General features: G+C 55.2%; 5 protein-coding genes across 5 annotated transcripts, besides 3 other annotated features; 4 read left to right on the top strand and 1 right to left on the bottom strand.

Annotated features, from left to right (window-relative positions):
* Nucleotides 1-252: 252 nt before the first annotated feature.
* On the top strand, nucleotides 253-2405 carry EKO05_0010977 (Hsp70 ATPase ssc1; the record flags this gene model as incomplete). The annotated part of the gene is made up of 3 exons (XM_038943927.1): nucleotides 253-279; nucleotides 344-539; nucleotides 607-2405. 3 exons carry the CDS (start codon nucleotides 253-255, stop codon nucleotides 2403-2405), a joined length of 2022 nt encoding a protein of 673 aa, XP_038793237.1.
* Nucleotides 2359-2376: a tandem repeat.
* Nucleotides 2406-3178: 773 nt separating the features above from the next.
* EKO05_0010976 (uncharacterized protein) lies at nucleotides 3179-4315 on the top strand (the record flags this gene model as incomplete). Its single annotated transcript, XM_038947371.1, has 1 exon — nucleotides 3179-4315. The coding sequence occupies one exon, from the start codon at nucleotides 3179-3181 to the stop codon at nucleotides 4313-4315; it is 1137 nt and encodes a 378-aa protein (XP_038793236.1).
* A 38-nt stretch (nucleotides 4316-4353) lies between these two features.
* Nucleotides 4354-4380: a tandem repeat.
* A 132-nt stretch (nucleotides 4381-4512) lies between these two features.
* Nucleotides 4513-6120, bottom strand: EKO05_0010975 (uncharacterized protein; the record flags this gene model as incomplete). The annotated part of the gene is made up of 1 exon (XM_038947370.2): nucleotides 4513-6120. One exon carries the CDS (start codon nucleotides 6118-6120, stop codon nucleotides 4513-4515), a length of 1608 nt encoding a protein of 535 aa, XP_038793235.2.
* Nucleotides 6121-7464: 1344 nt separating this feature from the next.
* On the top strand, nucleotides 7465-8451 carry EKO05_0010974 (uncharacterized protein; the record flags this gene model as incomplete). The annotated part of the gene is made up of 1 exon (XM_038947369.1): nucleotides 7465-8451. The coding sequence occupies one exon, from the start codon at nucleotides 7465-7467 to the stop codon at nucleotides 8449-8451; it is 987 nt and encodes a 328-aa protein (XP_038793234.1).
* A 527-nt stretch (nucleotides 8452-8978) lies between these two features.
* Nucleotides 8979-9000: a tandem repeat.
* Nucleotides 9001-10011: 1011 nt separating this feature from the next.
* EKO05_0010973 (uncharacterized protein) lies at nucleotides 10012-11565 on the top strand (the record flags this gene model as incomplete). Its single annotated transcript, XM_038943910.1, has 3 exons — nucleotides 10012-10206; nucleotides 10256-10961; nucleotides 11015-11565. 3 exons carry the CDS (start codon nucleotides 10012-10014, stop codon nucleotides 11563-11565), a joined length of 1452 nt encoding a protein of 483 aa, XP_038793233.1.
* Nucleotides 11566-11698: the final 133 nt, after the last annotated feature.

Raw genomic sequence — 11698 nt, 5'->3', positions numbered from 1 at the left:
TGGTGGATTCTTGCCCCCCTGCGCGCCAGAAGCACGGACGCAGGCTACGCTGGTTACTCGCGGCGACCTCGGAATCCATCGATGATCGCGACAGCATTGCCAAGCCAACGTGCCAGAACCTTCGCTCCGAACTTTTTCTGTGTCCAAGCTCCCCATCGCCATCATATAATCCATCACCCATCCCCATTGCGCCCCTTCCGCATTCCTTCACTTGTTGCTTCCATCTCCAGCAGCGCCTCACACACACCCATAATGTTGTCCTCAAGATTATCACGGACGGTAAGTCGCCACGCCGCCATGGCATCCAGCTGCCCGTCTGAGCTGTCGCTGACTTCATCACCAGTTCGCGCCGCGCGTGGCCTCTGCTGCCCGTCGCACACCCACCCTGCGCGCCCCCTTCAGCACAACATTCGCGCGCTATGCTGAGGGCGGCGAGGAGAAGGTCAAGGGCTCCGTCATCGGTATCGATTTGGGTACAACCAACTCGGCCGTCGCCGTCATGGAGGGCAAGGTCCCTCGCATCATCGAAAACTCTGAGGGTACGTCTGCATCACATCTGCCATCTCATCAACCACGAGAGAGTGCATCAGCTAACACCATCTGCAGGTGGCCGCACAACACCTTCCGTTGTTGGCTTCACAAAGGAGGGCGAGCGTCTCGTCGGTATCGCCGCCAAGCGTCAGGCCGTCGTCAACCCTGAGAACACTCTTTTCGCTACCAAGCGTCTCATCGGTCGCAAGTTTACCGACGCCGAGGTCCAGAAGGACATTCAGCAGGTTCCCTACAAGATCGTCCAGCACACCAACGGTGATGCCTGGCTCGAGGCCCAGGGACAGAAGTACTCGCCCTCCCAGGTCGGTGGCTTCGTCCTCGGAAAGATGAAGGAGACTGCCGAGTCCTACATGGGCAAGAACGTCAAGAACGCCGTCGTTACTGTCCCCGCCTACTTCAACGACTCTCAGCGTCAGGCCACCAAGGACGCCGGTCAGATCGCTGGTCTCAACGTTCTCCGTGTCGTCAACGAGCCTACCGCTGCCGCCCTTGCTTACGGTCTGGACAAGGCCACTGACAACGTCGTCGCCGTCTACGATCTTGGTGGTGGTACCTTCGATATCTCCATCCTCGAGATCCAGAACGGTGTCTTCGAGGTCAAGTCGACCAACGGTGACACCCATCTCGGTGGTGAGGACTTCGACATCACCCTCGTCCGCCACCTCGTCCAGCAGTTCAAGAAGGAGCAGAACATCGATCTGAACAACGACCGCATGGCTATCCAGCGTATCCGTGAGGCCGCCGAGAAGGCCAAGATCGAGCTGTCTTCCTCTTCGCAGACCGACATCAACCTGCCCTTCATCACTGCCGATGCCTCCGGCCCCAAGCACATCAACCAGAAGCTCACTCGTGCTCAGCTCGAGAAGATGATGGATCCCCTCATCTCCAAGACCATCGACCCCGTCCGCAAGGCTCTGAAGGATGCCAACCTCTCCGCCAAGGAGATCTCCGAGGTCATCCTCGTTGGTGGCATGACCCGTATGCCCAAGGTCACCGAGTCTGTCAAGAGCATCTTCGGCCGCGATCCCGCCAAGTCTGTCAACCCCGATGAGGCCGTCGCCATTGGTGCTGCCATCCAGGGTGCTGTCCTTGCTGGTGAGGTCACTGACCTCCTCCTGCTCGATGTCACCCCCCTGTCCCTCGGTATCGAGACCCTCGGTGGTGTCTTCACCCGTCTGATCAACCGCAACACCACCATTCCCACCAAGAAGTCCCAGGTCTTCTCCACCGCGGCTGACTTCCAGTCCGCTGTCGAGATCAAGGTCTACCAGGGTGAGCGTGAGCTCGTCCGTGACAACAAGCTGTTGGGCAACTTCCAGCTTGTTGGTATTCCTCCTGCCCACCGTGGTGTCCCCCAGGTCGAGGTCACCTTCGACATTGACGCTGACTCCATTGTTCACGTTCACGCCAAGGACAAGTCCACCAACAAGGACCAGTCCATCACCATCGCTTCCGGCTCTGGTCTATCCGACTCTGAGATTGAGTCCATGGTCCAGGACTCTGAGCGTTACGCTGAGCAGGACAAGGAGCGCAAGAACGCCATCGAGGCCGCCAACCGCGCTGACTCCGTCGTCAACGACACCGAGAAGGCTCTCAAGGAGTTCGAGGACCGTCTTGACAAGACCGAGGCCGAGAAGATCAAGGAGAAGATCACCTCCATGCGCGAGTTCATCGCCCAGAGCCAGTCTGGTGAGGGTACCGCTACCGCCGCCGAGATCAAGGAGAAGACCGACGAGCTCCAGAACGCTTCTTTGAGCCTCTTCGACCAGATGCACAAGGCCCGCAACGAGAGCCAGAACCAGGGCGAGCAGCAGCAGCAGCAGCCCGAGGGTGAGGGCGAGAAGAAGCAGTAAACGCTTTAATCGCTAGCTCCTCGTTCCGTCTTACTTCTTTTTTGCGGCAAAAGCGGGCGTCTTGCATCCGGTCACGGTCGGTCTGGGTTAGGTCTTTCTAGACTTGTACATTTCCCTCTACGTGTTTGAACATCTTGTACCTATACCTCTCTTCGGTTTCTCTTCTCTCAGCGTTTGTTTTACTACCTTGTACTACCCTTTATTCGACACTTGGGTCATGTCCTGTAACGAGATCCATATCATGGGTGGGAAAAGCCACTGTGGACGCTGTAATAGCAGAGATGATTGTACAACAGCATAGAGATGCGAGATGCCAATGACATTGCTTCTCCACTCTAGCAATACCAGTTTGAACCACGAATGCCTTGATTGTATCAGATCCTGAAAACGATGTTCGAGACATACCTGTGATTTGGTTCTGGAGTATGCCGGCCTTCAGTTTCCAGACCTCGGAACTTTGACGAGTGAGTCGGTCAGCTCCTACGTCACCACATGACTTCATACAATCTGTATATCAAATCCACGTGGCAGCGTCCAAACTCCATTCACTGATCGTAGATTCCATGAAGCATCTAGCAACAAGACCAATTCGAGCGATAGCAGCTTCTCCCAGCCTTTCCGTCCGCGGATTCGGCAAATGCAAGATACCTTTTGTCAGCACAGTAGTAAAGCGTGACTCTAGCCTGTCTACGCAAATACCGTCTTGCGCATCCAGTGTCAGCAACCCGCACACTCGTCACATCCGTTACGCATCAACAAAATCCAAGACAAAGATGACAGACGCCACAAGCAACCCACTCTCCGGCCTCTGGCAGCCTACACAACTCCAACGTCTCCACTATGGCAGCGGCTCAGTGAAGAAACACCTCCTCGACTGTCTTCCTAGCGAAAACAGCAAAGCATTCATCATCACAGGTAACTCGCTCGCTACTAAGACGCCGCTCATAAAAGATGTCGAGAAGATTCTGGGTTCCAAACACGCCGGCACCTTCAGCAAGATCGGCGAGCATGCGCCTGTCGCCCAACTAGACAAAGCGACCAAGATTGTCGAAAACGACGACTCCGTTGATACAGTAATCAGTATCGGCGGCGGAAGTCCGATCGATTCAGCAAAGGCAATCTCCTACCGACTGCACGACAAGAACGGAAAATGGCTGCACCACATCGCCATCCCCACCACGCTCTCTGCCTCCGAATGCACCATGATGGCAGGGTACACGGAATCCAACGGAGTAAAAACCGGCGTCCGCGGTAAAGAACTCGTCCCGCACGTAGTCCTCTACGACAGCACTTTCGCAAAGCACACGCCGGCGCGCCTATGGACCTCGACAGGTCTGCGCGCCATGGACCACGCAATCGAGCTACTGTACCACCCAACCGCCAGCGAGATGCCCGCACGCTGGCTATGTCTGCAATCCGCATCTTCACTCTTCACGAACCTGAAGAAATACACCACGGACCCCACCGACGACAACGTCATCACTAACCTCCAACTCGCCGCCTTCGCATCCCTCGGTTTCCTCGGCTACAACATCAAAGGCGGCCTCGGCCTCTCCCACGCCCTGGGCTACGCTCTCGGCTCCCCCTACAGCATCCCCCACGGCATCACGAGCTGCCTAACACTCGGCCACGTCGTGAAGCTGAAAGCGCAGGACCCCGAAGCCGCGGCGCAGATAGCGCGCCTGCTGCCTTTTATCGGCGAGCCAGCGACGGGCGACGCGAAGAAAGACGCGGAGCAGGTCGGCGAGCGCATCCTGCAGCTGGTGCGGGATTTGGAGCTGGATAGCGATTTGAGAAATTACAAGGTGGAGAAGAGCGAGATCCCGACGATTACGAAGAGGGCTACGGGACAGGAGAGTGGGGGCGTGTATGATGCTGTTGAGGGCCTGGTTAAGCGCTTGTTCGTTTGACTAAGTCGTGGAGGAGAGAGAGAAAAGCTTTGAGTTGCTGTGTGTGTGTGTGTGTGTGTGTGGGTAAAGAGCAGCACGAAGAGAAACCACTTTCCAACACGACACTGAATAGAGATTAGAAGATTGGATCGCCAATTGGAGCTTCGGATGACTACATGCTCTATCCACGCACTAGAAATCTACGCATGCATGCATCTTCATCTCCCGACCACGACTTCCTGGTTCTTCGTCGCGGTTTTTTGCTTGGCAGCCTCGTCTCTCATCTCCTGCTTGATTCTGCTGATGGTACCCGCACCGCCATAGATCATTGCCGTGTAGACCTGCGCTACGCTTGCTCCTGCGTCCAGAATCTCTCGTGCCTGGCGTCCGTTTGTGATGCCGCCGGTAGCGAAGATGACTTTACGGGGCGCGTTCGGCGCGGGCGCTGCGTCAGGGGTGGATTGCACAGTGATTTGTGGTGCCGACTCGGACAGGTCGTCGAAGGCGGACGCGGGGGCTGGTGTGTCGAGGTCCACGGTCGTTGTGGTCATTGACGAGGGCGTGGAGGGGTCTGATTTTGTCGGGGCGGGGAGCTGCTTCGGGCCAGCGTCGAGGGCTTTTCTGTACTTGCTGACAAGCGCGAGTGTGCGCTCGAACATTTGCGGCCCAGAGTAGCCTCCTTGCTCAAGCAGCAGCTTAGCCTCTGCGGCGGGGAGCTGGTAGCCTGCGGGCAGCGGGTCAGGCCTCTTCTTGGTTGTGTTGCCGACAATGACACCGTCAACACCTGAGTCCCACACTGCTTCGACGATACCGGAGACCTGCTCCTCCGAGTCTTCGTCTGGGCTGACCTTGACCATGATGGCGGGCTTGGTCTTGCGGTCGAGCTTGTTTACTGCGCCGACAACACCGCTCAGCAGCCGTGTGAGAGGCTCGGCATTCTGCAATGTGCGCAGTCCAGGTGTGTTGGGCGAAGAGACGTTGACGACGAGGATGTCGGCGTACTTGCCGACATGACCAACAGCGGTTGCATAGTCGCCAACAACAGCATCGATGTCATTCTCAGAAGTCGTCTTGTTCTTGGCGACCTGAACGGCCATGAGCCTGCCCTGCTTCAGCGAGCCTGGAGGCACGCCAGCTTCGCCGTTGAGCACCGCTTGCTCCGCCTCTTCGCCGAGACCGAGGCCTTGGTGGTATGCAAACTCCCTGACACGCTGGCGCAGCCTCTGAGCGACAGCCTCGGCACCCTCGGAGTTGAAGCCGTAGCGGTTGATGAGCGCATTCTGGCTGGGCAGTCTGAATACACGTGGCTTAGGGTTTCCTTCCTGTGGCAGCAAGGTGATGGCGCCAACTTCCACCAGGCCTGCGCCCAGCTCCAGTAGAGGTGTGGGTACCTCGGCGCCCTTGTCTATGCCAGCTGATGTTCCAATGGGGTTCGCCAATGTGTGACCGAAGACCTCGACGGCGAGGTCGCCCTTTGTGTCGGCGTCGCCACGTTCTCTGGGGTTCAGGCCAAAGCTGTGCAAAGCGGCCAATATGCGGGTTCCCGCATGGTGTGCATCTTCACCGTCAGGGTAGATTTGGCGCAATGCAGGCACAATGAGCCATTCGTGGATGCTGGAGCGGGTGTCGGTGATGTAGAGGTAGCCAAACGACAGTCCGACAGCGAGGATGGTTCCGTATGCGAAGTTCTTGGTGCGCGTGCCCGCTGATCGAGCGTTCGTTGCGGCCTCGTTGGCGGCTATCGTTGCGGATCGTGTGGGGTGCAGGAACGGCGGATGAGGGAGACGGGCACGTGCAAGCGAGGGTCGCACGCGTAAGGCGCGCATCGTTGCGGCCGTGTTCATTTTTGGGAGAACCCGCGGTTGCTCGAACAAATGCGGTTGGCGGCGCAATGGCTGGACCAAGAGGTGGAGAGCTCGAGGTGTTGGCGAGGGCGCCGTGGTGACATTGCTTGGCAGGACAGCCTGGCCGTTGGTTGTACTGCACAGTTCGAACATCTAATACCGGAACAGCGATTTCAGATTCGTCGACCCTGCATATACCAGGGGTCCAAGCGAGTTCTCGGTTCATCCTCGCAGATCTGCAGGTGCTCAGCATACAGCCTGTACATGTCACCGTTCATGCCATCTTCAGCTGCTCGAGGCGCCGTCTGTCTATGGGAAGACCTACCTACTGCACCCTCGGTTATACGACTGCTCTGATCTGTGCGCAGCAGCATATGCGGCCCCACGAAGACACACAACTGCTCTTGAACCCGTCTAACTATACTGGAGATACACCATCTCCTGCTAGAACAGAGCTATCGGGAGTTCATGGTCAAGTTCAAATAGCTATAGCTGTTGCGGCTATTGAACGATTGCACTGACAGGGCTGGGTTAGGCCCCCCATATGCTGCCCGGTTCGGACGTGAGGGGGGAGAGCAGCATCTTGCAGTAAAGGGCTAGTGTAGCGATTGGTCCTGCCATACTGTGGTATCAGGTTCAAGTGGTGTTGGTGGACAACGGCATCCTGGCTAACGGACCGAAGAGGCAAGAACTCTCTCTGTCTATCTGAGCCAACGAAAGCGATACTAATTGCTGAACGTCCCTGCTGTCTGCCCTGTAATAAGCCATCAAGGTTTCAATACATGGGGCTTCATTACCAGCCATTGTGCGACGCACTTACATTACTTACGCCTGCTACCATAGTAGGCTGATGTAGAACTTCGCTGGTGGCTCGGGCAACTCCCAATCTGATTGTGCCGAGGATGACGACAGCGCTCTCACGGCGTGCCCTTACCCCAGCCATGCTTCCCTCGCTACCTCGATTTCGCAAAATCTCCACAGTACATACTCACTGGTGTCGGTATCCTGTAACTCGGTTCTCGCGCACCTCTGCGACATCTGAAACAGTACCACGCGACCGCTGCAACACAGGCCTGAGCGCGGTGACCTGGCACATCCATCTGGTCGACCAACGTCTGAGGAATCCTTGACCCTGGTAACAGCTCTGACATCGCTATCACTACTCCCCCAGACGAGTCTGGAGTTTTGAACAAGGATTGGTCAACATCAGCTACCCACTCTCGAAAGCCCAAAAAATCGAGGCAACGCACACTAGTGTACCAGCAATACGACTGCAGGCTGGGAGCTTTTGCCGAACTCGGATATCGGCTTCCAAAAATCGCCAGCATGCCTGAGCTCTTCGGGCTTCCGCGCGAGCTGCGCGATATGATATACATGTCTGTCATTGCATGGTCGCTTCCCCAACCACGTCGTGACGATACTCAAAACCATAAATGGCGGCGTATCCGGGAGTCTGACAGCACACAATCTGGCGAGTACGGCTGCTCGTATTCCACAGAGACGATACCAGGTACATGTGCCAACCTGCTTGCGTGTAGTCGTCAGATCAATCTCGAGCTTACCGAGGCCATTGAAAGAGCTAAGAGAAGTGGTCTGTTGGTCGCCAAACTGAATTGCATTGCGGATAGTGAGAACACGCACGCATTTTCCTGGCTTTCATTACCAATCGTGACGAACAGGCCATGCGAGCAAGAGGAAAAGCATAGCTTGTTACCATCTTGGGCAGACAGAATCTTTACCACGCCGCAGAGGATGTTGAAGCTCGGCAACAGAAGCCCGATACCATATCTTCCACCCTTGACAACTACACTCGACAACCTCTGGATTGATATTCGAATTCATGGCAATCGAACAGCAAAATGGGAAAACAATCAATGCCCACCTGATCGTACATCCTGGGCTATCTGCGCTGCCTTGAAGCGATTCTTCGACGGCGACGCTCTTATGCGTCCCATAAACGCCACTCCTACTCCCGGCCCCTCTTCCAAAAATATCATGATTGATGAGCTAATCCTGAATGTGGTCTCTCCATGGGAGCCGATGACTATGTGGTTGCCTGAAGACTACCCACTTGACGTGGCGACGTACGGCATTGTGCATCCGCGAACTGTGGCGAAAAAGCTTCTGGACATGTGGAACATAATCTGGACTGGCGAAGGCTTCAAGGGTGCGCACTATCGCGTGCTGCTAGAGAGGCTCAAGAGGGTGAAGATTTCTGTAGACGGAGAGACTTGGAGAGTTCGAGAGCTTGGTATGGAGCTAAAGAGGGGGCAGGAGGAGCGTAAGAGGATCGCTATGAGAGGAGGATGGTAAACTTTGTATTACGAGAGTTGCTCTCAGCCTTTTGAACTTGGGTGTTTTTGTGTTGGAGAGGACCTGAGTGAAGTTCGAATAGTGTTCGGATAGGACGGTTCAACCGGCACCATTGTCTAGCACTACCGCTGCACCCCACACTTCCAGAAGTGGTTGCACCAGAACTGTATAGAAAACCCCTGTCGCTCATCGATCTGGGGTAGCTCGAGGTGTTGTACAATGTAGGAAGGGTCGAGCTTGCCTTACTTCCACGCCTCAACTACGCGTATTGTAGACCTACCGATAACACCAGAGTATGACGTAAAGCCACTTGGATTAAGACGGAGCTGTTGTGCAATCTGGACTGACAACAACGAAATTATACGCCTTTCCATGACTTTGACGTTCGCGCCTCTAGATCAGCAGTGCTGGACTCGCCCAGAGCCACTGCGTGACTGCGGTTCACATCTCGCGCCCCTGCCCCACCGCTGATCGTTGACAACTGTCAGTCTATTTCGATCGATACGAATCCCAAACGACCTGCATCTCAACAACCAAAACAACAACAACTCGGGGGTGAGAAGAACAGCCAGCAGCACGCGCTACGGTACGGTCGCCGAGTTTGGTACTCGACCGATCGACAATCTCTCGTGAAACCGCCATGTGGCAAGCACTCATTCTGGTTTCCTTTCCCGACGTCCCCGAACCGAATGGGAATGTTGTGCAAGTGGCTGCAGAAGATGGCGATGTTTGAATTTCCCTAAGAAGGCTTCTATTCGCTAGGACAAAGCCAGGGGTAGTCGCGATCGCGCGGCTCCGGCTCGGTGCGCACAAGACTGTAGGTGTCCTGATCCACTTGACACTTGAGGCGAAGCCAACGCTTGGCCTTTACCAATGCAGAGACCACGCGTCGCCGTCTGCACTTTGTGCACGATGTGGGCCAGATTCGTACGATGATTACCGAGGAATCCACTGGCAGTTAAGATGTAAGAAATAGGCGGCCATGTCGGTCGGTGATGAGAACGATGCAGCTGTTCGTTGTGGTATGTACGCTGACAAGCCAAGCCTGCAAAAATGTCAAAGAAGTGTTTCATGAAACACAGCATCTATGTTTTGCCCTTGCGGGGCCAAGACCGCTTGCGCCGTGAATGGCTTGTCGCTAGCTGAGGGATCCACAGGCAATTGGCCAGACTGTAACGCCTTACTCAGGGGCAAGTCGGTTGGTATGCAGGGGCCGCATGTAAAGTGGCCGTTTGACTGGTGGCTGCGCCATTCTGACACCGAAGCGGGAGCCCCCGTGGAGTGTGTCGGGGCATTTTATGAGACGAGGAATTTTTGTGCAAGGTGATGTTATAAATAAGGACTGACATGGCCCGCGAGTATCTCCACTTTGAGCGCGTGGTCCTCGATCCCATCAGGTCGTGTATCTTTCATCCTCTTATTTCTTTGTCACATTCACTCTCACCTTACCGCCTGCAACAAACACTCCGCCTTCCGTCGTCACCATATACAAGCGCATTGTTACCGCTACCGCACTCACACTGCTGGACAGTAGACTGCATCTGATCACACCACACCACGATGGCGGCATCATCTGTGTCCACGGGTGCCGAAACCCTCAGGCCAACAAACATCAATATCCCTCCTACAAGCAGCACCGTTGCTGGTGACGATGAAGGTCCAACCTCGCCACGCTCATGGCGACATCGCACAGTCACGTATCAGCCTCCTTCGCGCATACAGACGACAGGCAGTCTCGATGCTGAAGACTACTTTGTACGACCGAATCATGAACTCAACGTACGAAGCCAACTAACATGCTTAGATCGGACCTCGCGATATGGCTAAGCACTCGAAGTGGCCAATCTTTTTTCGCATGCATGGTTCCGTCTTGCCAAAGATGATCATTCCCTTGCTTGTTGTCACTCTCTGGTCCACGGCGATCACCGTCATCTCCAAGAAGGTGTATCCTTTAAACGTCAGCAACTTGCTGTTGACGGTCCTCGGTTTCGTCGTTGGTCTCGCGATCTCGTTCCGCACTAGCTCCGCCTACGAACGGTATACAGAAGGCAGGAAGTACTGGAGTCAGCTGCAGCTTGTCAGCCAGAACTTGGCGCGTACTGTGTGGATCCACACCGATGAACGCGAGGGCGAGTTGGGCAAGGAAGACCTTTTGGCTAAATTAACGGCTCTGAACCTTCTCAATGCGTTTGCGTGTTCCGTCAAGCACAGACTCCGCTTCGAGCCTGGTATCGACTACCCTGACCTGAAGGAACGCATTGAGTACCTCGATACTTTTGCCAAGGCTGCTGAAATCGACATTCCCAAGGCCCGCGAGTACAGCAAATTGAAGTCCACTGGCGAGTACTTGGGCGTCACCTTCGCCGAGTCGAACCCCCGCAAGAGGATCAAGCGCTCCAAGAAGCCTCTCGGTAACCTGCCTCTCGAGATTCTCAACCATTTCTCCGCCTACGTCCACAGCATTATCAACAACGAGACCCTCAAGATTGGTCTCTACCAGAACCAAGCTAGTAAGTTCGAGCAGCAAGACGACTCTTTCGTTCATATCACTAACTCACATCAGTCACTGGTGTCGTCGCTCTCAACGAGTGTCTCGTCGGTCTCGATCGCGTCCTCAACACACCTTTGCCCATTGCCTACTCCATCGCCATCTCGCAGATTACATGGGTCTACGTTATGGTGTTGCCTTTCCAGCTGTTTGCTTCGCTCGAGTGGATCACCATCCCTGGTACCATCTTCGCTGCTTATATCATCCTTGGTCTCTCCGCCATCGGTCGCGAAGTTGAGAACCCCTTCGGCCACGACGTAAACGATTTGCCGCTCGAGGCCTTCTGTGAGGAGTTGGAGATGGACATCGACTGCATCACCGCACAGCCTGCACCCACGACATTCGAGTTCATGCGCCGCGAGGGCAACATGCCAATCTGGCCTTTGAGCTACAAGAGCTTCAACGGCTGGGCTGGACGTAGCAAGCAAGATATCCGCGATGCGCTGTTGACAAAGACCAAGGCGGATATGGTCGTCAGGAAGAGCTTTGCAGTACCAAGGACTGAGAGCGACATTGACGAGAAGGAGTCTCAACAAGTGCAGCAGCAGCAACATCAGGACGCATGAGCACCGATTGACAGAGGAGCGTGGTAGATTGTGGACCGAGCAGGGGTGTGACTCGTCAGTCTTTCTCTCTTTCCTGCGTGCATAGCGAAGGGTCACGGCGTTTTGGTTTCTCCATCTTCTCTTCTCATTTCAA

This window comes from Ascochyta rabiei, chromosome 21, assembly GCF_004011695.2.
Source record: "Ascochyta rabiei chromosome 21, complete sequence".
In the NCBI taxonomy this organism is placed as follows: domain Eukaryota; kingdom Fungi; phylum Ascomycota; class Dothideomycetes; order Pleosporales; family Didymellaceae; genus Ascochyta; species Ascochyta rabiei.
This window is presented reverse-complemented; position numbering and strand designations above follow the sequence as displayed.